This window comes from Staurois parvus, unplaced genomic scaffold, assembly GCF_062004578.1.
Source record: "Staurois parvus isolate SC_StPar_1 unplaced genomic scaffold, SC_StPar_1.0 ptg000556l, whole genome shotgun sequence".
NCBI lineage: Eukaryota > Metazoa > Chordata > Amphibia > Anura > Ranidae > Staurois > Staurois parvus.
The window spans coordinates 307,501-332,833 of NW_028318352.1; the positions used below are offsets into that span (position 1 = coordinate 307,501).

The 25,333-nt window shown below is 44.7% G+C and overlaps 1 protein-coding gene across 2 annotated transcripts in view; it reads left to right on the forward strand.

Annotated features, from left to right (window-relative positions):
• SART3 (spliceosome associated factor 3, U4/U6 recycling protein) overlaps nt 1–16,407 on the forward strand; it is a 67,301-nt gene extending 50,894 nt beyond the window's left edge. The window contains exons 16-19 of one of the 2 annotated variants that reach the window (XM_089691215.1): nt 2,848–3,290; nt 4,804–4,956; nt 11,346–11,524; nt 15,746–16,407. In XM_089691215.1, the coding sequence (XP_089547341.1) occupies nt 2,848–3,290; nt 4,804–4,956; nt 11,346–11,524; nt 15,746–15,929 (959 nt within the window). In that variant the 3' untranslated portion in view covers nt 15,930–16,407. Of the gene's footprint in view, nt 1–2,844; nt 3,291–4,803; nt 4,957–11,345; nt 11,525–15,745 lie in introns of both variants that reach the window. The other variant, XM_089691217.1, reaches the window with a different exon arrangement.
• Nucleotides 16,408–25,333: the final 8,926 nt, after the last annotated feature.

The following is a 25,333-nucleotide window of genomic DNA, read 5'->3' on the forward strand; positions in this document are numbered from 1 at the left end:
TGACTGTATGTGTGTGTGTATGTATGTGTATATATATGTGTATGTGTATATATATGTGTGTGTATGTATGTATATATATATATATATATATATATATATGTGTGTGTGTATGTATGTGTATATATATGTGTATGTGTATATATGTGTATATATATATATGTGTGTGTGTGTGTGTGTGTATGTATATGTGTGTGTGTGTGTATATATATAGATATATATAGATATATATAGATATGTAGATATAGATAGATATATATAGATATATATACATGCTCTGCTTCAGTATGTCACAGTACATGTTGGCATTCACAGTTCCTTCAATTAACTGTAGCTCTCCAGTGTCGGCAACACTCATGCAGCCCCAGACCATGACACTCCCACCACCATGCTTGACTGTAGGCAAGACACACTTGTCTTTGTACTCTTCACCTGGTTGCCTCCACACACGCTTGACACCATCTGAACCAAATAAGTTTTCTTGATCTCATCAGACCACAGCATATGGTTCCAGTAATCCATGTTCTTAGTCTGCTTCTCTTCAGAAAACTGCAGGCTTTCTTGTGCATCATTTTTAGAAGAGGCTTCCTTCTGGGACGAAAGCCATGGAGACCAATTTGATGCAGTGTGTGGTGTATGGTCTGAGCACTGACAGGCTGACCCCCCATCCCTTCAACCTCTGCAGCAATGCTGGCAGCAGTCATACATCTATTTCCAAAAGACAACCTCTGGATATGACGCTGAGCACGTGCACTCAACTTCTTTGGTCGACCATGGCGAGGCCTATTCTGAGTGGAACCTGTCCTGTTAAACCGCTGTATGGTCTTGGCCACTGTGCTGCAGCTCAGTTTCAGGGTATTGGCAATCTTCTTATAGCCTAGGCCATCTTCATGTAGAGCAACAATTCTTTTTTTTCGGATCCTCAGAGTTCTTTGCCATGAGGTGCCATGTTGAACTTCCAGTGACCAGTATGAGAGAGTGAGAGCGATTAAAACCAAATTTAACAAACCTGCACCCCATTGACACCTGAGTCCTTGTAACACTAACAAGTCACATGACACCGGGGAGGGAAAATTACTAATTGGACCCAATTTGGACATTTTCACTTAGGGGTGTACTCACTTTTGTTGCCAGCGGTTTAGACATTAATGGCTGTGTTTTGAGGGGACAGCAAATTTACACTGTTATACAAGCTGTACACTCACTACTTTACATTGTAGAAAAGTGTCATTTCTTCAGTGTTGTCACATGAAAAGATATAATAAAATATTTACAAAAATATGAGGAGTATACTCACTTCTGTGAGATTGTGTGTGTGAATTCAAAGATCATGTTGCCATCATCCTGTCTGTATAATCGTGTTATCTGTGGTTCAACTTAATGTAGATTCCCATTGACAAGCTTCACTCTGAGACTGTTTCGTAGAAAAGGGTGCTTCCTTTTAAATAGACAATATAATCAAACTATTTTTCACTGTCCAGTAAGTGTCTAAGAAGAGCTGCTGTTTCCCTAAATTCGGATGTGCTCTGATTTGGCTGGGTTTTTTTGCTTTTTTTTTTTTAAGAGGACCTCCTGTGCTTCACTAATGCTCTCTCCATCATAGCTGGTGGTAGAGTGCTCTTCTCAACCTGGAATCCTCTAGACCAGGACTTAAAATTTCGAGTCTAGACCTACTAGCCAGGCACAAACCTTACTCTCCACCAGTTGCCCCACCCAACCTTGCCCAGGTCCGCCTCCAACCACGCCCCCTTAAAGCTTATGAAATTACATTTTTCTTTAGAATAAAGAGTCCAAAATATAAATAACTGCAATTATAACACAGCTTTATTATGTCAATTTAAACATAACAGCAATAGCTTAATAGCAATAGGGTGCAATCAAAATATGTAGTTTTACAGCTTTAAGCCTGTAGTAAACATTTTGTATTTTTTTTTTGTTTATCTCCTGCATCTTTAAAAAGAGACTTTAGTTACAAAAGTCTCTTTTAAAAGATGTAAGTTTAGTTTACAGAAGTATAGCATAAGAAAAAGTGCTTCTTTTGATGCCAAAAAACATGGAATAATAGTTACTGTAAACATGTTGTATTTTTTATCTCCAGCAGAGACCTTAGAGAAGTGTGGCATTAAGAAAAAAGAAAAATTGCCTCTTTTGATGGCCAAAAAACATTGCATAAAATAAATAACAATAGTAAACATTTTGCTTTTTGTATCTCCAGCATCTTATTAAAAGAGAGCTTACAGAAGTAGTGCATTAAGAAAAAAACAAAAAAGTGCTTATTTAGATTCCAAAAAACATGGCATAAAAATAGTAAACATTTTACCAAAGATGTGCTAATAGAGCAGCCATGGTTTGTGTTGTACAGCAGGACCAAGACTTGTGTAATACCCTTTTTCTGATGCAAAATACCTAGAGTCCCCCGCAGTGGTGGAGAGGATGTCTCCTCTCAGCAGAGGAGAGCAGACTTCTCCTGCACCTGTCCCCTCAGCGGCGCTGCCAGTGTAATGGCAGTGCCGAAGAAGCTGGAAGCCGGAAGTTGGAAACCGGAACTCGGCTTCACAATGAGGCTTGGAGCGCAGGTGCAGCAGCTCCATCATCTGTGCTCGCCACACAAGAATTTCTCCTCGCATTTGGCGAGCAGGCAAGCAGCTTTTTCAAGCCCTGCTCTAGACATCCAGCACTGATTTTGACTCTACATGAAAGCTATACTTTATTTTTTTTATTTTGAGGTTTTTTTTTTTAAAGCATTATTTTCACTGACCATTAAAACAGAATCAACCATATAGTGGTTAATTTGACTGATTTTAGTAAATCATGTTTCTATAGTTTTTTTGTGTTTATACTTTGCAGCAGAGCAGCCCAGCAAGAGACCCAAAGGAGAAGAAAAGCTGGAAGACAATGAGAAAGATGAGATGGAGACTGAAATTGGACTGTTTGGCCGGAGTACCACCTCTATGGCTCACACTTCAGCCAGACACAAGCTGCCTACTACAAAGGAGCAGCCAAAGGTTCTGCATGATACAAACAAAGACAGTATAACTGTATTTATCAGCAATCTGTCCTTTAATATGCCTGATCCAGAAAAGCAGCTTAGGAAAGTCTTCTCTGGTTGTGGGGAGATCACCGACGTCAGAGTTATCTATAACAACAAAGGCACTTTCCGTGGTTATTGTTATGTTCAGTTTTCAGATGAAAAAAGTACCCTAGATGCACTGAAATTAGATCGGCAGAAGATCAATGGGAGGCCAATGTTTGTCTCCCCTTGTGTGGACAAGAATGAGAATCCAGACTTTAAGGTTTGTATGTGATGTGTACTTGACATGTGCTTGATCTGTACTTAATCTGTTGAAACTTTTACTGCACTTTTTAAAGATTTCATCCAGAAAAGGGCCAAATAGGCAGTCTGCCATGAAAACAGTCTGCCACATGCTCAAGGGAGTCACAGGCCACGGCACGGGTATGCCGTTCCTTCAGAGTGAATGCACCAGCTAAAAAAAAAAAAACAAGAATATCCCCTAAGTGATGCGCATTAAGGAGATATTCATTTTACATACAGGTAAGCTTTATTATAAGCTTACCTGTAGGTAAAAATTAACAAAGTGGGTTTACTACTACTTTGAGGGACTTTGAAAAATAACAGACTTAAGTGTTTGCTACCCCAATATTTCATATTCCTGATATATATCTGTTGTATCATGTACTTGTGTTAAAGAATCTTTGTCTTTGTATTACTTCCTTTTTGTTAAATACCCAGTGATCCTGCCAGTCCCCCCTGCTTTCCTATTTCAAACTGACAGTCCCAGGCATAGAAGCACATCCATCCTAGCATGGTCAGTTTTCTGTCTGTACAGGGAGAAAGGTCCTGCCTTTTCTTCAATGGCCAATAATTATGCTGTCATCCACTGGGGTGGCTGAACTGGGCCACCATGTGGAAAAACATAAAACAAACTCCCGACTTTAAAACTTAAGGAGGGACTCTTTAGGGAGACAGTGACTTGTGTTGTGCCGTGGTTACATTATGGCAGCATGGTGCGGACAATCTGTTAATCAGTACCAGGGGTGTTGCTTAGATTGTACAAAAGCTGAGGCAACTTTGGACAGCCCAGGGAGAGTAGTAATGTGCAGGAGCACCATGCAGCTGCAAACAGTGGGTGTGGCCCAATTGTTAACAATGTGGCCTTAGATTGGGGAGAGTGTGTGCGTGTTTTCTTTTACTTTGTACCAAGTATCTGCCTTCTGCAAGTGGTGATATAAACCCACTCTTCCTTAAATGCTCCTGTGTCTCTCAGAGAACTTGGAAAATATAATTTTGGAGGCGAGTACATAAACTCCATTTGTAAATGTCCCTTGGTTCCTGGCCTGTACTGAATTTCATATTTCACCAAACCGGATGAGATTTTCTGAAGCTACTTGTTAGATCTCTCCTGAAGTAAGATGGCTTGCTGGCATTTGAAGAATTTTTTTTTTATTATTTTAAAAGCTTGTTTTTTTATTTTTATGTCGTTCTGGAGTCCATTTTAATACAGTAGATCACTGATCATGTCCGTTGTCTTGTTAATGACCAGGCAATAGGAAGAAGGATCAGCTGCACACTGGAGGAAAGATGAATATAGTGTATATTTATTGATCAATAGGACACACAAAAATGTTAATGACCAGGGCTTGTATTATTAAATCTCATTTTCTTTATCTTGCATGTACTGCAAAATATTTTTGCTGTAATTTTTGCCTAAGAGCCTTTAGTAGAATATAAGCTGACATTTAGGTACACCATAATTGTGTTATTAACTACATGTATTGCTTGTTTAGGTGTTTAAGTATAGTCCCGTTCTGGAGAAACACAAGTTGTTTGTCTCTGGGATACCATTTTCCTGCACCAAGGAAGAAGTGGAAGAAGTGTTCAAAGAACATGGCACTGTCAAAGACATTCGTCTAGTGACCAGTCGCTCGGGGAAGTCAAAGGTAAGGCTTTCTAGTGTGCAGTTATGCAGCACAGCTTATCATTCCTTGCTACTGTTCTATATATTCAAGTGTGTGTGTGTGTGTGTTTCTTAGTTTTCTTTTTTTTTTTTTTTTTGTGGGGGAGTGGCCAAACTATTAATTGTATACTCTAGATCAGCGGTTCTCAACCTGGGGGTCGCGACCCCTTTGGGGGTCGAACGACCATTTCCCAGGGGTCGCCTAAGACCATCGGAAAACACATATTTCCGATGTTCTTAGGAACCGAGACGCCGCTCCTGTCTCCGGCGATGTGTGGGCGGGATGATATGCTGCCCCTGTCACCGCCTCCTCGCCGCTGATTGGCCACCGGAACTGTAGCTCAGGAGAGGCACACAGGCGGCCAATCACCGGCGAGAAGGTGGAGCTTGGAGAGGAGCCGAGCGGCAGCGCGCGGAGATCGAAGAAGATCGAGGGAGCTGCAGGAACGAGTGAAGAGAGAGGCCAGAGAAGGAAGACAGCTGACAGGTAAGTGCAAATTTTGCTGCTGCAGCCAGGTATGCAGGCTGTAGATGGGAGAGGGAGAGAGCGAGCCCAGGCTGGAGCAGGAGTCAGCAAGGTAAGTATCATTGGTGTCAGTGGGAGGGATAGTGCCCCATCATTTGTGTCACTAATACCAACGATGGGGCACTATTCCTCCCCCCACTGACACCAACGATGGGGCACTATTCCTCCCCCCACTGACACCAACGATGGGGCACTATTCCTCCCCCCACTGACACCAACGATGGGGCACTATTCCTCCCCCCACTGACACCAACGATGGGGCACTATTCCTCCCCCCACTGACACCAACGATGGGGCACTATTCCTCCCCCCACTGACACCAACGATGGGGCACTATTCCTCCCCCCACTGACACCAACGATGGGGCACTATTCCTCCCCCCACTGACACCAACGATGGGGCACTATTCCTCCCCCCACTGACACCAACGATGGGGCACTATTCCTCCCCCCACTGACACCAACGATGGGGCACTATTCCTCCCCCCACTGACACCAACGATGGGGCACTATTCCTCCCCCCACTGACACCAACGATGGGGCACTATTCCTCCCCCCACTGACACCAACGATGGGGCACTATTCCTCCCCCCACTGACACCAACGATGGGGCACTATTCCTCCCCCCACTGACACCAACGATGGGGCACTATTCCTCCCCCCACTGACACCAACGATGGGGCACTATTCCTCCCCCCACTGACACCAACGATGGGGCACTATTCCTCCCCCCACTGACACCAACGATGGGGCACTATTCCTCCCCCCACTGACACCAACGATGGGGCACTATTCCTCCCCCCACTGACACCAACGATGGGGCACTATTCCTCCCCCCACTGACACCAACGATGGGGCACTATTCCTCCCCCCATTGACACCAACGATGGGGCACTATTCCTCCCCCCACTGACACCAACGATGGGGCACTATTCCTCCCCCCACTGACACCAACGATGGGGCACTATTCCTCCCCCCACTGACACCAACGATGGGGCACTATTCCTCCCCCCACTGACACCAACGATGGGGCACTATTCCTCCCCCCACTGACACCAACGATGGGGCACTATTCCTCCCCCCACTGACACCAACGATGGGGCACTATTCCTCCCCCCACTGACACCAACGATGGGGCACTATTCCTCCCCCCACTGACACCAACGATGGGGCACTATTCCTCCCCCCACTGACACCAACGATGGGGCACTATTCCTCCCCCCACTGACACCAACGATGGGGCACTATTCCTCCCCCCACTGACACCAACGATGGGGCACTATTCCTCCCCCCACTGACACCAACGATGGGGCACTATTCCTCCCCCCACTGACACCAACGATGGGGCACTATTCCTCCCCCCACTGACACCAACGATGGGGCACTATTCCTCCCCCCACTGACACCAACGATGGGGCACTATTCCTCCCCCCACTGACACCAACGATGGGGCACTATTCCTCCCCCCACTGACACCAACGATGGGGCACTATTCCTCCCCCCACTGACACCCACGATGGGGCACTATTCCTCCCCCCACTGACACCCACAATGGGGCACTATTCCTCCCACTGACATCCACAATGGGGCACTATTCCTCCCACTGACGCCAATGATGGGGCACTATTCCTCCCACTGACGCCAATGATTGGGCACTATTCTTCCCACTGACGCCAATGATGGGGCACTATTCCTCCCACTGACGCCAATGATTGGGCACTATTCCTCCCACTGACGCCAATGATTGGGCACTATTCCTCCCACTGACGCCAATGATTGGGCACTATTCCTCCCACTGACACCAATGATGGAACACTATTCCTCCCACTGACACCAATGATGGGGCACTATTCCTCCCACTGACACCAATGATGGGACACTATTCCTCCCACTGACACCAATGATGGGACACTATTCCTCCCACTGACACCAATGATGGGACACTATTCCTCCCACTGACACCAATGATGGGACACTATTCCTCCCACTGACACCAATGATGGGACACTATTCCTCCCACTGACACCAATGATGGGACACTATTCCTCCCACTGACACCAATGATGGGACACTATTCCTCCCACTGACACCAATGATGGGACACTATTCCTCCCACTGACACCACTGATGGGACACTATTCCTCCCACTGACACCAATGATGGGACACTATTCCTCCCACTGACACCAATGATGGGACACTATTCCTCCCACTGACACCAATGATGGGACACTATTCCTCCCACTGACACCAATGATGGGACACTATTCCTCCCACTGACACCACTGATGGGGCACTATTCCTCCCACTGACACCAATGATGGGGCACTATTCCTCCCACTGACACCAATGATGGGGCACTATTCCTCCCACTGACACCAACGATGGGACACTATTCCTCCCACTGACACCAACGATGGGACACTATTCCTCCCACTGATACCAACGATGGGACACTATTCATCCCACTGACATCAGTGATGGGGCACTAGTCCTCCCACTGCAAAATTACAGTTATGAAGTAGCAACGAAAATAATTTTATGGTTGGGGGTCACCACAACATGAGGAACTGTATTAAGGAGTCACGGCATTAGAAAGGTTGAGAACCACTGCTATAGATAGAATGAATTTGATAGTCTAGTAGACTGATCAGTAGGCTAGGATTTCTCTCTCTCTCTCTCTCTCTCTCTCTCTCTCTCTCTCTCTCTCTGTCTGTCTGTCTGTCTGTCTGTCTGTCTGTATAATTTCTACAATATGACAGGCTGCAGTATAACAAGGAAAAAAAAATCTTTTAGGTCTTTCAAAGCAGTCTGTAGTTGCCTGTGGAGATCAGAGCGAAACATACCTATAATCTTACTCCCAGCATGTGGCACTTGCTAGGAGAATGTTTATATATTCACTCACCGGCCACTTTATTAGGTACTCCTTGCTAGTGCCAAGAAAATATCCCCCCCACCATTACACCACCACCAGCCTGAACCATTGATACAAGGCAGGATGGAGCCATGCTTTCATGTTGTTTATGCTAAATTCTGACCCTACCATCTGAATGTCGCAGCAACTAGTCTGCCCATTCTATCTGACATCAACAAGGCTTTTTCATCCTCACAACTGCATCTCATTGGATATTTTGTCTTTTTCGGACCATTTTCTGTAAACTTTAGAAATGGTTGTGTGTGAAAATTACAGTAGATCAGCAGTTTTTGACCAGCCCGTCTGGCATCAACAACCATCCCACATTCAAAGTCCATTAAATCCTTTCTTCTCCATTCTGATGCTCGGTTTGAACTTCAGTAAGTCGTCCTCACCACGTCCATATGCCTAAATGCATTGAGTTGCTGTCATGTGATTGGCAATTAAACAGGTGTAACTAATAAAGTGGCTGGTAAGTGTAGATGGCAGGCAGAAAGTGGTAACATTTTTGTAATAATTTAAACATGTAAATTAGCACTTTTTGGTAAATTTTGAGCATTGGGCATAGAAGGTTAGATCACACACTCTCTTTATGACCAGGGCATTGTTTTGCTATTCGCACTGTGCTATTTTAACTGGCAATTTCTCAGTCATGCAACACTGTACCCAAATTGAAAAAAAAAAAAAAATTATATATATATATATATATATATATATATATATATATATATATATATATATATATATATTTTTTTTTTTTTTTTTCTTTTCAATTTAAAGAGAGCTTTCTTTTGGTGGTATTTGATCACCACTGGGCATTTTATTTTGTATTTAATTGTATTTTTTATTATATAAACAAAAAAAGACTGAACATTTTTTTTGGAAAAAAATATTTACTACTTTCTGTTACAAAACATATCCAATAAAATAATTTTTTCATAAATTTAGTCCAAAATGTATTCTGCTATATATAGAGTGAAAGGGCGCTGCACTACTTAATTAATGAACAGTGCTGCAAACATATACGTAAATATCATCTACCGGCTAGCGTGCATGCTCAACTTCAAAATGCGGCCCACAAGGAATCACAAAGCATATAGAGAACCTCAAATGATGATTCCAAGAAATTGGTCCTCGATAGCAATCAAAGAGCAAATGTCATCTCCAATGGTGCTGACAAACACTCACAAGCATGCTCCAAAAATGGCCGCAGACCTTTGTCATCTCCAGTGCATTTCACAGCAATGGTCATAAGTAATATCCTTGGTCATTAATCAGTGAATATGGAGACAACCTGCGCATTTCCAGAATAGAGTTTTTTACATCTTCTTCAGGAATGCTCACATATGGATATAGGGTATTCCACCTTTCCTGGAGAAAATGCTGCAGCACGTTACCTTCAGTTCTGCTAAGATAATCAAAAACCTAGGTAATTAAACACATGCAGGGGAATTCATAAATAGTGTACCACTCCATCCTCAGAGCAGTTGAACTCCCTCTCCACCACTGCAACCATCACCGTGACGGAGATGACAGAGGTCTACGGCCATTTCTGCATGCTTGTGAGTGTTTGTCAGCGCCACTGACGCCACTCATGGCGTGCACTGAAGATTTACTGTGTTTTTTCCTGAGTTTTGGGACTGCCATATATATATTTTTTGGAACTGAGTCATTTATTGATTTTTTGGGACTGATTCACTTTTATTACACCATATACATCATCATTATTGATATATTCACTTTTGTTACCAGCACGTTATAGCTATTTGTGCTGCTGTTACTGTCATTTGTCATTTTTTTGCACCCATTCACAAGTTTTTTGGATATGTTATGTTTACACTTGGATGAAGGGCATATCTGTATTCAGTATATTTTCTATTTATGTTTCCACTGTTCATTAAGTAGCGCAGCACCCTTTCACTCCTTTATTTGTTTTTACTATTTTGGAATATAGTTAGGTGTTTGCGGACACTTTTGTTTTTGGGGGTCATTGCAGGTAGGGAAGTAGCGCAGGAGGACCATCTCTGTACTATTCTATTCTGCTATATGTCTTTTGCTACAAAAAGAAAAACCCAATGAGTGTATATTAATTGGGAGATATATATACTGGAATTTATGCAGCTAAAGACATTATACTAGTAATGGCGTTGATCAGCAACTTCTAGTGGCACCATAATAGTGTGGTGGCAATCTGTCTGGGAGGGACACTAACTGCTAACTGACATCACTAGTGACATTAATACAGTGGCCAGTGATAATACTGTACTAATGACACTGGCTGGGAAGATGTTAACATCAAGAGGCAATGAAGGGGTTATTTGTGTGCCTAACAATTGTATGTGTGCTGCTTTTACTCACAGATCTGACAGTTTTTTTCTCCCTGAACTCAGAGTTGAATTCAAGGAGAAGAAACAGCCAGATCTGCTGTCTGTGTGCAGAGTTCTGTGTGTTTGTAAACACATAACTCTGTGCTGTGAGTGGCCACAGCCAATCAGCAGGTATAGAGCCAAAATTATTGGCTGAAACTTGCTGACAAACCCATGCTGTGTCCAACCACAGCACAGGTCAGCAGGGGGTCAGCGCTCAAAAACCCGGAAATAGACAGTAATGTACAAGGATATTGCCTAGCTTGTAGCTGCCGCTCACATGCATTAAATGTACTGTGGGCAGGAGGCAAGCAGTTAAGCTGGCTGTAATACTGAATTTCTATGTGTACTGTATATAGTAAACTTAACAAAGAAATTTACTGTAGATTGCAAATTCATTTTATTTTGGCAGCCAGGTGTACTTTTATATGAAAGCTGAGATTGATAAACTATTACTAAAATGCAATGTTTGTCTAAAATGAGCCTTCTAACTTTGACTTTTGAGTGTAGAGCAAGTTTGTCAGTTTTTCAAAGCTTTTAATGCTGAATTTTTCATTTTTATTTAAAGGGACTTGCATATGTTGAATTCGAAAATGAGGCACAGGCCTCACAAGCTGTGATTAAATTGGATGGTACCAAGATTAAAGAACACACAATTAAAGTGGCAATTAGCAATCCTCCTTTGAGAAAACAGCTAGAAACTGCACAGTCTAATAGGCCTATGATGCCACGACAAATGTATGGAGCGTAAGTATAATAAGTAGTAAGTAATAATTAGTAACCTCTCCCCATGCTGATCACTTCTGTAATCCATACTCTAAGCCCTTTCTGGAGCCACAGACCCTCCTCATCAGAATCTTCTCCGACAAGCAGTGTGCCTCCCATGCATACATCTGGAGCACTTCACTCATTTAGTAGAAATTCTTTCTAATGGGCCTTGCTAGGTCCTTTAAATTCATGGAGTTTGCAGCCAAGATGTGTGTGAGGCGGCACCCCAAAGATCAACAAAGCCCTGTTGTCTAGATTGGTGTATGCCGTTATCAAAATGTTCAGCATAGGCAGGAAAACACTAACAGATACTGCTCATTTTTTTGCTCATTTTGTAGCTGTCTTTACACATTAATGGCAATTTAGCTGGATCCCCCATATTTCTTTCTTTTTGCAAATAATAGAGCATGCCCCCTCCCATAAGAGATTCCTCTAAAGCAGGGGTCCTCAAACTACGGCCCGCGGGCCACATGCGGCCCACCGAGCACATTCATCTGGCCCGCTGGCAGGGGACACTAAGTACAGGGGCGAGCAGGGGGCTGCTGTCTCTTACCTGGCTCCAGTCCCACGACGATCCAGTCCAGGATGCGCAGCTCCTTCACTCTGGCTGCTGCCTCGCTTGATGTCCGAGCTGCCGCTCGGCTCCGCCTCCTCACTGGTGATTGGGCGTCAGTACTGTAGCTCAGGAAAGGCACACAGGCAGCCAATCACCAGCCAGGAGGCGGAGCCGAGCGGCCCCGCGAAAATCAAGGGAGGGAGAGGGAAGTGAAGGAAGGAGGACAGCTGACCGCCCGGTAAGTGTGCCGTGCAGATGGTGCTGCTGCAACCAGGTATGCTGGCTGCAGCAGCACCATGCTGGAACAGGGGTCGGCTAGCTAAGTGTCATTGCTGTCAGTGGGAGGAATAGTGTCCCATCATTGGTGTCACTGATAATAATGATGGGGCATTATTCCTCCCACTGACACCAATGATGGGACACGATTCTTCCCACTGACACCAATGATGGGGCACTATTCCTCCCACTGACACCAATGATGGGGCACTATTCCTCCCACTGACACCAATGATGGGGCACTATTCCTCCCACTGACACCAATGATGGGGCACTATTCCTCCCACTGACACCAATGATGGGGCACTATTCCTCCCACTGACACCAATGATGGGGCACTATTCCTCCCACTGACACCAATGATGGGGCACTATTCCTCCCACTGACACCAATGATGGGGCACTATTCCTCCCACTGACACCAATGATGGGGCACTATTCCTCCCACTGACACCAATGATGGGGCACTATTCCTCCCACTGACACCAATGATGGGGCACTATTCCTCCCACTGACACCAATGATGGGGCACTATTCCTCCCACTGACACCAATGATGGGGCAGTATTCCTCCCACTGACACCAATGATGGGGCAGTATTCCTCCCACTGACACCAATGATGGGGCACTATTCCTCCCACTGACACCAATGATGGGGCACTATTCCTCCCACTGACACCAATGATGGGGCACTATTTCTCCCACTTACACCAATGATGGGGCACTATTCCTCCCACTGACACCAGTGATGGGGCACTATTCCTCCCACTGACACCAATGATAGGGCACTATTCCTCCCATTGACACCAATGATGTGGTACTATTCTTCCCACTGACACCAATGGTGGGGCACTATTCCTCCCACTGACACCAATGATGGGACACTATGCCTCCCACAGACACCAATGATGGGACACTATTTAGCTCCATAAGACACACTTGGGGGGACATATCTGTGCGTCTTATAGAGCGGCCGGCCCAGTATTCCCGCCGCCATTGTATGTCCGCAGTCTCTGAACAAATGCGGACACAGTACAGGAGATGACAATAGGTTTTTTTTTTTAAAAAACTATAGTCCGGCCCTCCAACGGTCTGAGGGACAGTGAACTGGCCCCCTGTTTAAAAAGTTTGAGGACCCCTAGTCTAAAGCAAACTTTTGGAAGGTATTTCCAGGTAAGATGGTTATCATGCTGATGGATTTAAGGGCTGGTAGATGCATGGTAGGGCCTCTCCTGGACTTTCCTAATCAGTATTTTTGAAAGATGCTGAAGTCAGAGGGTCAGCATAACAGGCAGGCAACTAGCATTTTCAGAAAGTAGTCAATTGCAGCCCACATACCGTATTTTTCGCTCCATAAGATGCACTTTTTTCCCCCCAAAAAAGGGAGGAAAATATCAGTGCGTCTTATGGAGTGAATATAAAGCGGCCGGTCCGGTATTTCTGCCGCCACCATGTCAGAATATCGGGCCGGCCACTCAGCTCTTCTCTCCTGTAGGACCTTACCTGTTCCTCGCCCCCGCGCTGGCTTCTGTGACAGCCGGGTGCCCACTGCGCATGCGCGAAAAGCGCTGCGCTTTGTGAATGGTCCAGCGTCTTCAGTGACACATGACAGGTCCCAGAAGGTTCCGGGCCATTCAAAAAGCGCAGCGCTTCTCGCGCATGCGCAGTGGGCACCTGGCTGTCACAGAAGCCGGCGCGGGAAGAAGGAAGGACAACTCCGCGGAAGTGGGAGCGGGTACCTGTCAAATTCAGGTACCCGTTCCCCCTCCCTCCCCAAAGGTCTGCAGTCTCTGGTCATTCCCTGTACTGTGTCGGCAGTCTGTGGTCATCTCCTGTACTGTGTCGGTAGTCTATGGTCATCTCCTGTACTGTGTCGGCAGTCTGTGGTCATCTCCTGTACTGTGTCGGCAGTCTATGGTCATCTCCTGTACCGTGTCGGCAGTCTGTGGTCATCTCCTGTACCGTGTCGGCAGTCTGTGGTCATCTCCTGTACCGTGTCGGCAGTCTATGGTCATCTCGTGTACCGTGTCGGCAGTCTATGGTCATCCCCTGTACCGTGTCGGCAGTCTCTGGTCATCCCCTGTACCGTGTCGGCAGTCTCTGGTCATCCCCTGTACCGTGTCGGCAGTCTCTGGTCATCCCCTGTACCGTGTCGGCAGTCTCTGGTCATCCCCTGTACCGTGTCGGCAGTCTCTGGTCATCCCCTGTACCGTGTCGGCAGTCTCTGGTCATCCCCTGTACCGTGTCGGCAGTCTCTGGTCATCCCCTGTACCGTGTCGGCAGTCTCTGGTCATCCCCTGTACCGTGTCGGCAGTCTCTGGTCATCCCCTGTACCGTGTCGGCAGTCTCTGGTCATCCCCTGTACCGTGTCGGCAGTCTCTGGTCATCCCCTGTACTTTGTCCGCAGTCTCTGGTCATCCCCTGTACCGTGTCGGCAGTCTCTGGTCATCCCCTGTACCGTGTCGGCAGTCTCTGGTCATCCCCTGTACCGTGTCGGCAGTCTCTGGCCATCCCCTGTACCGTGTCGGCAGTCTCTGGCCATCCCCTGTACCGTGTCGGCAGTCTCTGGTCATCCCCTGTACCGTGTCGGCAGTCTCTGGTCATCCCCTGTACCGTGTCGGCAGTCTCTGGTCATCCCCTGTACCGTGTCGGCAGTCTCTGGTCATCCCCTGTACCGTGTCGGCAGTCTCTGGTCATCCCCTGTACCGTGTCGGCAGTCTCTGGTCATCCCCTGTACCGTGTCGGCAGTCTCTGGTCATCCCCTGTACCGTGTCGGCAGTCTCTGGTCATCCCCTGTACCGTGTCGGCAGTCTCTGGTCATCCCCTGTACCGTGTCGGCAGTCTCTGGTCATCCCCTGTACCGTGTCGGCAGTCTCTGGTCATCCCCTGTACCGTGTCGGCAGTCTCTGGTCATCCCCTGTACCGTGTCGGCAGTCTCTGGTCATCCCCTGTACCGTGTCGGCAGTCTCTGGTCATCCCCTGTACCGTGTCGGCAGTCTCTGGTCATCCCCTGTACCGTGTCGGCAGTCTCTGGTCATCCCCTGTACCGTGTCGGCAGTCTCTGGTCATCCCCTGTACCGTGTCTGCAGTCTCTGGTCATCTCCTGTACCGTGTCTGCAGTCTCTGGTCATCTCCTGTACCGTGTCTGCAGTCTCTGGTCATCTCCTGTACTGTGTCTGCAGTCCATTGGTTCAGAATATTTTTTTTCTTGTTTTTCTCCTCTAAAACCTAGGCGCTTCTTATAGTCAGGTGCGTCTTATTAAGCGGAAAATATGGTATTTTACTCACAAGTTTAATATTAAAACAGGATAGAAAAAACACATCTGCCCATAATTATGTGTAAATATTTTGGGGTTTTTTTTGTTCATAGAAGAGGAAGAGGAAGAACCCAAGTGGCCCTTTTGCCCCGTTCCCTGCACCGTCAGAATGCTCCAGCTGCCACAAAAACAGAAAATGGTACCCCTCAAGCACAGTCGGGGTCTTTGCCTGGAGGTGAAGGGGAGTCCAAGAAAATGTCAAATGCAGACTTTGCCCGATTGTTGCTTCAAAAGTAACCAAGAAACAGGAGACCAGAACTCTCATGGGAAAATGTGAAGAGATATACTTTGTTTTACAGTTTATTTTTGTTTTTCTAGTTACACTTTGACTTTCCTTTTTATGTTTTAATAGCACAGACTGTAGGCTTCCTCATATTGAGGCAGGTAAGACAGTGGAGGCAGCTATATTGGTCTGTTTTTTTTGGATATGTCTTTACACCTGTTATTTCAGAAAGTTTTTTGCTCGCATATTGTTGCGAAGGTCACAGTGGAGCAAGCCCAAAATGGGCATTTTTATATAAAATATATAGTAAAGCGAGCGCTCCTTAAATGTTAAGAATAAAAATAGGATAAGCAGCTGAAGCACTAGAGGAGATCACAACCATCTCACGTCCATCAAATAATAAATATAAAGTGCAGCGCTAAAATCAAACCAACAGTTTGTTCAAAAAAGTTTGTGCAGTATTTCAATTTCATATGTTAACAACCAGATGCAAACACAGCTGTAGATAATCCAGCAGAGCTTGTGAACAGGAATGACAGAAATGCGCACTCACCGACCTCGCATAGGAAATGCGCATGAATATATCAAGATCAGCAGGTGTCGCTTCCCTCAAGGAGAGATGTCATCAAGTGGTGGTCTGCTGGGCTCAGAGGTCCTCCTCAAGATCACGGTGAACAATCTGGGTAAAGGCTCCCTCCTCTGGATACTGTATGCAGTGAAGGCTGTGTGTGCTGCTCTAGTAACCCCTCAAATTGGGGCAAAAAATGGGAAAATACCCATAGTGTAGTATTTCCAAACTTTATTGAAATGTAAATAAAGATAGGCAGGTCAGTAAAACACTGGCAAGAGCCAGAGAGTCAAAGGTAGAAAATGGTATTACAGACCCTCAAGTAAAATGGCCGCCGGACCTCCTCGTGTACCCGGCGGCAGTAGGCGTCACAAGCTGTCAGCTCCTCCGAAGGCCTTTCGTGCTAAGGCACATCTTCAGAGGGGAGGCTAACAGCTGTGTGACGAACACCTAGTGTTTAAATAGTGAAGACCGGGAGTCGCGCATGCGCACTAACTCGCCGCCATTTTCGTAAAGACCGGGCAACTGTGCATGCGCGCTCGTCGAGACGCCATTTTGCCGTGGATCTAGATACTGACAGCTAAGGTAATTCTACACAACGCTGTCAGGGCGCACAGAGGAACGCATATGAGCCAAAAATAATGGCTCTAAGTCCCATGGGGATAACTAAAGTTTCATGCATGATCCAGTGTGGAAAATTATATATAACAACATGCCCCCTACTAAATAGTGTATCACCAAGAATAGTGATTGTTAAGGGTAATAACACTACCTGTCCACAGCATATAAAGGGATTTTTTTAGGTAATTTTACCTTTGATCTGGTATTATGTTTCTAATTATATCCTATTAATAGATAGTATACTACTATTTACTATTTATATTGAGGTTTTCCGCTAACTGGTCGTTTACGATTTTAATTTCATTTTATGTGAGTTATGGATCTTATTAATATACATTGTGTATTCATAACCTTTACCTATTATTGATATTTATCCTATTATCATTAATTTTATCTGTAAATTTAATGAGTTCTATTTTTAACCCAATAATTTGGCTTTATAATATCTGTATTGTTGACCTTGCACTAAGAGCACCTTTATATGCTGTGGACAGGTAGTGTTATTACCCTTAACAATCACTATTCTTGGTGATACACTATTTAGTAGGGGGCATGTTGTTATATATAATTTTCCACACTGGATCATGCATGAAACTTTAGTTATCCCCATGGGACTTAGAGCCATTATTTTTGGCTCATATGCGTTCCTCTGTGCGCCCTGACAGCGTTGTGTAGAATTACCTTAGCTGTCAGTATCTAGATCCACGGCAAAATGGCGTCTCGACGAGCGCGCATGCACAGTTGCCCGGTCTTTACAAAAATGGCGGCGAGTTAGTGCGCATGCGCGACTCCCGGTCTTCACTATTTAAACACTAGGTGTTCGTCACACAGCTGTTAGCCTCCCCTCTGAAGATGTGCCTTAGCACGAAAGGCCTTAGGAGGAGCTGACAGCTTGTGACGCCTACTGCCGCCGGGTACACGAGGAGGTCTGGCGGCCATTTTACTTGAGGGTCTGTAATACCATTTTTTACCTTTCACTCTCTGGCTCTTGCCAGTGTTTTACTGACCTGCCTATCTTTATTTACATTTCAATAAAGTTTGGAAATACTACACTATGGGAATTTTCCCATTTTTTGCCCCAATTTGAGGGGTTACTAGACCAGCACACACAGCCTTCACTGCATACAGTATCCAGAGGAGGGAGCCTTTACCCAGATTGTTCACCGTGATCTTGAGGAGGACCTCTGAGCCCAGCAGACCACCGCTTGATGACATCTCTCCTTGAGGGAAACGACACCTGCTGATCTTGATATATTCATGCGCATTTCCTATGCGCGGTCGGTGAGTGCGCATTTCTGTCATTCCTGTTCGAGCTCTGCTGGATTATCTACAGCTGTGTTTGCATCTGGTTGTTAACATATGAAAATGAAATGCTGCACGAACTTTTTTGAACGAACTGTTGGGCATTTTTATATGTATTACTTTCCATGTCATGTTTTTTGGTTTCCCTCAGAATTCACAAGTTGTTTTGTGTTGGACAAAACTGGATTAAAATATATGCTGTTTTGATGCCATTTTATCCATTGTGCTTTTGCCAGCTACTGTGCTATTGTGTTAATTAACTATTGTTGTTTTGTAGCACACAATTCACATGTATCTACAGATTTGTTATGTAGTACACAATTTAAGATTCACACAACTTTTGTCCATTGGCTACATAATGCCATCATCTAATCTACAGTGTACACTACTAATCCATTTTTATTTCTTCATTTTAATGTGTAAATATCTTAGAGCCATAATAGAAAGTAGTGTACACTTAAATCAGTTTCAGATTTAAGAACTCTCTCTGCACATCTCATGTATAAAGTTGCCTATAGGAAGAATGTTCCTTGTAGCCCCTAGCAAACAAATTCTATTTTCACATACTGCACTAGAAATTAGAATAGTGAGGGCTTTTATTTATTTATTTATTTTTTAGATGCTTTGGGCGATAAGAAATGTCCTCCCATAGTTGTGGCTCTGTGTTGCTTCCTAATTACTTCTAGGTGCTTCCATTTAATAAAGTGGTTTTAAGCATAAACACTTGTTACCTTAATGCATTCCCTGCATTGAGGTAAAAAAAAATGTTTCAGTATGTGTTTTGCTCCCCCCCTTTTATACTAAACTTTGCTCGAGAGCAGCCATTGGCTCCTGCTGATGCCAGTCAAATCCTGTGATGGAGTGTGGGGCAAGATTGAGCCTCGCTGTCTGGGAGCGCTGATGGAGGACCTGAGAAGAGGAGCATCAGTACTGCTCTGTGCAATTCCATTGCACAGAGCAGGCAAGTATAACATGTTTATTTTAAAAGAAAAACATGTAACTTTACAAACACTTTAAAGAAAACAAAACATAACTAATTTAAATATGTTCAAAAATGTCATTAAAAGTCAAGATAAGGTTTTTTCTGACAGCCCAGATACAAGAGTGCACTTTTTTGCAAACTTTAGGACTTTCTGCAGTCTCCTGCACCCTCCCTATGGCCTGTAAGGAAGCTAAATATAGTAATGGACATATAAGAATGTGCTAGTGGTGTGAGGTATTGTGCTAGCCTTTGACACATGACTACTTGGATTTTACTGCCACCAACTGTACAAGTGAATGGACCCTGGCCAAAAAAGTCAGGTTTTGCCACTCCGATATAACCCTGCACAGCCTCAGTTTTTAGCTAGTGTTCTTAGGTGATGAATATACCTGTGAAGTCTCTGAAGATTTCCTCTCCTATGGACATTTACCTGTTTCATACTCCCTGCTGTGGAATAGGGAAAAGCTTTTACAGATGAGCTTTTCCAGTATGGTACTAGTATGGACCCTGCTCCTGAAATTAGTGGGAGTGCCTTATAAGCTTGACTGTTGGCTCTGGGTTCTGTGGGCACCACTAGTCAAGGGTATCTGTTATTGACACTTGCTTGCTGCTATACAGGTGCAAAATTGTGATCCCCTGATGGGAAGTCGTGTACCTGATTACCCATCATGGTGGGAATGCCACAAACGGTGGCAAAGATTGAGCTCTCTGGAGCCTTGCAGCCTGGACTGGTGAGTGCCCTTTTAGGGAAATTCCTACTGGGGCCATACCCCCTGCCTGAGTCCTTTTACTGTGGGTCTTGTGCTGCTGTGGTTTTTGTACTGTTCTGCTCTGCTGAACTACTGTATATTCTCATTTCCCCCATTATTGTGGCATTGGAGGAGAGCAAGGTCAGCCACCTGGCATGTGCTCCCAATGGCACAAGTAGGTACGGACCGTAGCTTGGATATCATAGCACCTGTTTCACTTGTTGAGTATTATCTCCTGGAACAGTCCTCTCCCAAGGCAGCACAGGGCCCATGCACATTGGTTCCCCTGATCCAAGCTATTTCCAGCAGAATTGTAGTAACATTTTTTTGGAGGGATTGATAGCCTCCTAATATTTTTTGGCTGTGCCAAAACATTCCTCTCAGGTGACTGACTGCAATGCCTGGAAGAGGGTGAGGCCTAATTCCCTCAGCAAGGAAATGTCTGAACACGGGTGGGAGGAAGGACGAAGCGGTGGGCTCCAAAATACCCTTGTTTGGTAGGGAGGACCCCTACGTTGTTCACCCTACAATGGCTTCCCTAAGAATCCGATCAGTTCTGAATCTCTCCCCTACTTTTTTTTTTTTTTTTACCATTTAAAGGGGCATTTTCCTCCAGTTCCTTTGTGTCTAACGAGGGATTTTCCGGAGTTATTCTGGCTTATCTCTCAATAGTTCTCACTTGTTCGGGATGCAATTGTGGGCAACTCTCCCTTACCTTCTCCCCTAGTGCAGGTGGATGCACTGTCAGAGGACCATCCTATGGAGAAGGATGAGGATGACAACCCAATGAGGAACAGGAACCCTCCTGGCCTTTCTCAGGCTCCAAGGACCACAGTGGGTTTCCTGGCAGATGCAATTTAAACTTGCCACTCCTGCAATACCTTTCTCTGAAGATCATTGGTTTTAGGTCCAGGGGGCCTCATTTGTAGGGGGTGATGTATAACAAATGGGCTCACATGATGTAAGTGGTTTTACCTCTTAAGCAGTATCCTATGGAGGAGTTCTCCAGTCATAGATAGTCTAGTTCCTACTTAAAGTGGTTGTAAACCTCAGACATAAAAATGAATAAAGCATAATCCTCTAAAGTGCGTACTTGTCTCAATCCAGAGCACTAAGTGTCATGTCTAAAAATAAGAAAAATTAATAATAGCGCCTATGGTCAAAATTGTATAACTTACTAATAGTGTACCAGCTGCAAAAAAACCACCATATATAAAGTGTACCAATTAATAAATAATTTGCGCTAGTAAATATATATAAATATATGTAAAGAAATCATCAAATCATAAGTCCAAAAAAATATATATATACCAATACCACAGAAAAATATAAAAAACTTTTTAAGGTGCAAAAAAACTTTTGTGCAAAAGGAGTGTCTCAATATAAAAAAAGTGTCTCAATATAAAAAAATTTCACCAAAAAACCTTGATAATATAATGGCAGATCATCCATTTCTGAAGATATTTTTATGGATGATCTGCCATTATATTATCAAGGTTTTTTGGTGAATTTTTTTTATATTGAGACACTTTTTTTATATTGAGACACTCCTTTTGCACAAGTTTTTTTGCACCTTAAAAAGTTTTTTATATTTTTCTGTGGTATTGGTATATATATATTTTTTTGGACTTATGATTTGATGATTTCTTTACATATATTTATATATATTTACTAGCGCAAATTATTTATTAAGTGTCATGTCTGCCTGGTGCTTCGTTCCTCTGCTTTTAGAATTAATCACGTCAAACAAGTTTTCTTGACAGCAAGAGATAAAAGGTAACAGCTCTGTTCCTGTGTGCTCTGTTAAGGAGGGGGTGTGTCCTGTCACATCCTGTCCCTTTCCTTTCCTCCATTCACTGTGCTCTGCCGTGTGTAATTTCAGCTCTCTGCCCCCGTTTTCTGAAAGCTCAGACAAGTTTTCTAAATTCTGGATTTTGAACAGATGTTAAGTGTAAAATAATGCCGATAAACAGATACAACTTATATAGGAAGCTTTGTTTCAGCTCTGTGTATCACCTGAGAAGTCACATCACTGGGTATATGTAAGGGTTTGCAACCAGCAAGCTGGTCCTGGTCTTTATCCAATGGAGTGCCAGCTTGTAACACCCCTTCTTTACCATTTTTCAGTGTTGTGGTAATTTGACTGACAATTACTCTGTTATGCAACACTGTACCCTAATGAGTTTTATATAATTTTAAAGTTGGTCTAATTTTTTGGAAAAGAAGAAACTGTGTGTGTGTTAAACACAGAGCTTGAGAACAGTGCAGATACATTAACCACTTCCAGTCCGGACACTTTTACCCCCTTCCTGTCCAGGCCAGTTTTCAGCTTTCAGTGCTATCACACTTTGAATGACAATTGCGCGGTCATGCAATACTACCCATATCAATTTTTTAGCATTTTTTTGAGACAGATAAAGCTTTATTTTGGTGGTATTTATTCACCACTGGGATTTTTATTTTTTTTGCTATGTAAATTAACCACTTGCCTACCAGGCACTTATACCCCCTTATTTACCAGGCCAATTTTCAGCTTTCAGCGCTGCCGCACTTTGACAATTGCGCGGTCATGCAACATTGTACCCATATGAAATTTTGATAATTTTTTTCTCACAAATAGAGCTTTCTTTTGGTGGTATTTAATCGCCACTGGGCGCTTTACTTTTTGTGCTATAAATACAAAGTGCAAAAAATTTGAAAAAAAAAAAAGTTTCTTTGTTTCTATTATAAAATTTTTCAAACAGGTAATTTTTCTCCTTCACTGATGTGCGTTGATGAGGCGGCACTGATAGGCGGCACTGATAGTCAGCACTAAAGGGCACTGATAGGCAGTACTAATGAGGTGGCACGGATAGGCGGCACTGATACACAGCACTAATGAGGTGGCACGGATAGGCGGCACTAATATGCAGCACTGATGGGCGGCACTGATAGGTGACACTGATGATGGGTACTGAAAGACGGCACTGACTGGCATCACTGACTGGCACAACCCCTGGGCACTGACTGGTGGGTGGCACAGGTGGGTGGGCACAGGTGGGTGGCACTGCTGGGCACAGGTGGGTGGCACTTCTGGGCACAGGTGTGTGGCACAGGTGGGTGCACTGCTGGGCACAGGTGGGTGCACTGCTGGGCACAGGTGGGCGGAGCTAGTGGGCGCACTGCTGGGTACAGGTGGGCGGAGCTTGCGGGTGGCACTGCTGGGCACCGATCATCAGGGCACTGATCATCGGTGCCGATCCCCGCTCTGACAACTGCCGGTTCTCGGCAGTACTTTCCTCACGATCTGACAGCGTGAGGAAAGTGCAGCCGAGAACCGGCACTTGCATTTTCCTCTGATCAGCGTGTCATTGGACACCGCTGATCACGTGGTAAAAGGCCGCTGTGATTGGCCTTTTACCACATCACGTGATCAGCTGTGTCCGTAGGACACAGCGATCACGGAGATCGCCGGGTGCGCGCCCCCTGGCGCGCGCAGGAGAGCGCGTTCTGGGAGGACGTCATATGACGTCCACCCAGAACTGGCCGGCCGCAGTGCAGCCGTCATTCGGCTATCTGCGGTCGGCAGGTAGTTAAAAAGTCCAAAAATTTTGAAAAAAAAAATGTTTTTCTTATAAAATTTTGCAAATAAATAGTATTTTATTATAAATCTTGGCCAAAATGTATTCCGTTATATTTTTAGTAAAAATAAAATAACCCAAATTAGTTTATAACCAAAAATTATAATTTTTAAACATTTTTTAATTTTTTTTATATATTTTTTTTTTTTTACATACTGTCACCCTAGCAGTACAGTGTCACCATGGTGACACTACTAGTGGGGGGGTGATGAAGATTTTTTTTTTTTTTTTTTTTTTTTTTTTACACTGATTGCTTTTACACCCATAAAAGGATGTAAAAGCAATAATTTCTCCTCTCTAGCTGCATTGCTGCAGCCATGGAGAACTACTGAGTAAGCTGTGATTGGTCACAGCTTGTCACCTGGTACAAGGCTGTTGTGAATAGCCTTGTACCATGTGACCTCTGTGATCATTCCAGATTTCACACGTAGTAAGCAATGATGTCACAAGTAACATCTTGCTTACTACTCTGCATGTGATCACTGATTAGCCGATCAGTGCTCACATGATCGGGACCTCGTACAGAGGTCCCGTCCGACGATCGGTGTTCCACTGTGTCCGGACACAGCGGGCACCAGATCACAGTGCTGCACGCTCCCAGGGAGCGCGCACAAGCAGGGGGCGGGAAGGCCATTTATAAACGGCCACTTGAATCTGCACTGCCACCGTCAGGCAGTTTATATACAATGACCGGACGGGAGGTGGTTAATGTACATGTCATATAGAGGAAGGATACAGTGAAGAGGTTAATGTACTGGTTACACAGTGGCAGGATAGAGATGAAGGGGTTAATGTTCAGATGGGGGGGGGGAGATGAAAGGGTTAATATACAAGTCACATGGAGTATGTACAAGAGAGGAGGGGACATGAAAGGGTTAATTAAAATGATTCCTTTGTCAGTGAAATTGAATGAATCTGCAGTTGTAGATCTATTCATTCTGTCCTCATTCATAAGTACTAGATCACTTTACTTCCTCTCTTGTGAGAGGAAGAGGAGGGTTCAGCATTGTAAACAGCACGTGATTGTTGTGATTGATCACATGGTATCCAGTGCCTTGGAAGGCCTGGGTACGGTGTCTCTGTGCCAAGCTGACTGACAGCTCTGTACACAGCAATTAATGTGGATTAGAAGTCCAGTAGCTATTTATCCAGTGCTGTTCATAAATGGTACTGGATCAAGGGCTGCTGATGTGCTGGTCCAAAAGTGGTTAATGATAGAGAGGCCTCTTTGGAACATCGTACTCTGTTAGGTGCAGCTGGCAGTGGCTGTGGTGGGCAGCTGCCCTTTGTGGGCAAGTGTTTGGCCCTTGCTTGGATACCTTCATCTACAATGTGATGATGAAGAGCACAATGCTACAACTGAAGAAGACGACTGGTACTGGACCTCCTCTGTCACAGAGAAGCAGTCCTTTTCGTCAGCTGCAGCCATTGTGCTCCAAGTGGAAAGAGGAACTGGCCCTCATAGACATCTAAATCTGGAGATATGTCTCCCCCCCCCCCCACCACCACCACCACCACCACCACCACCACCACCACCACCACCACACACAAGAATGGGGGGCATCGTTTCACTGGG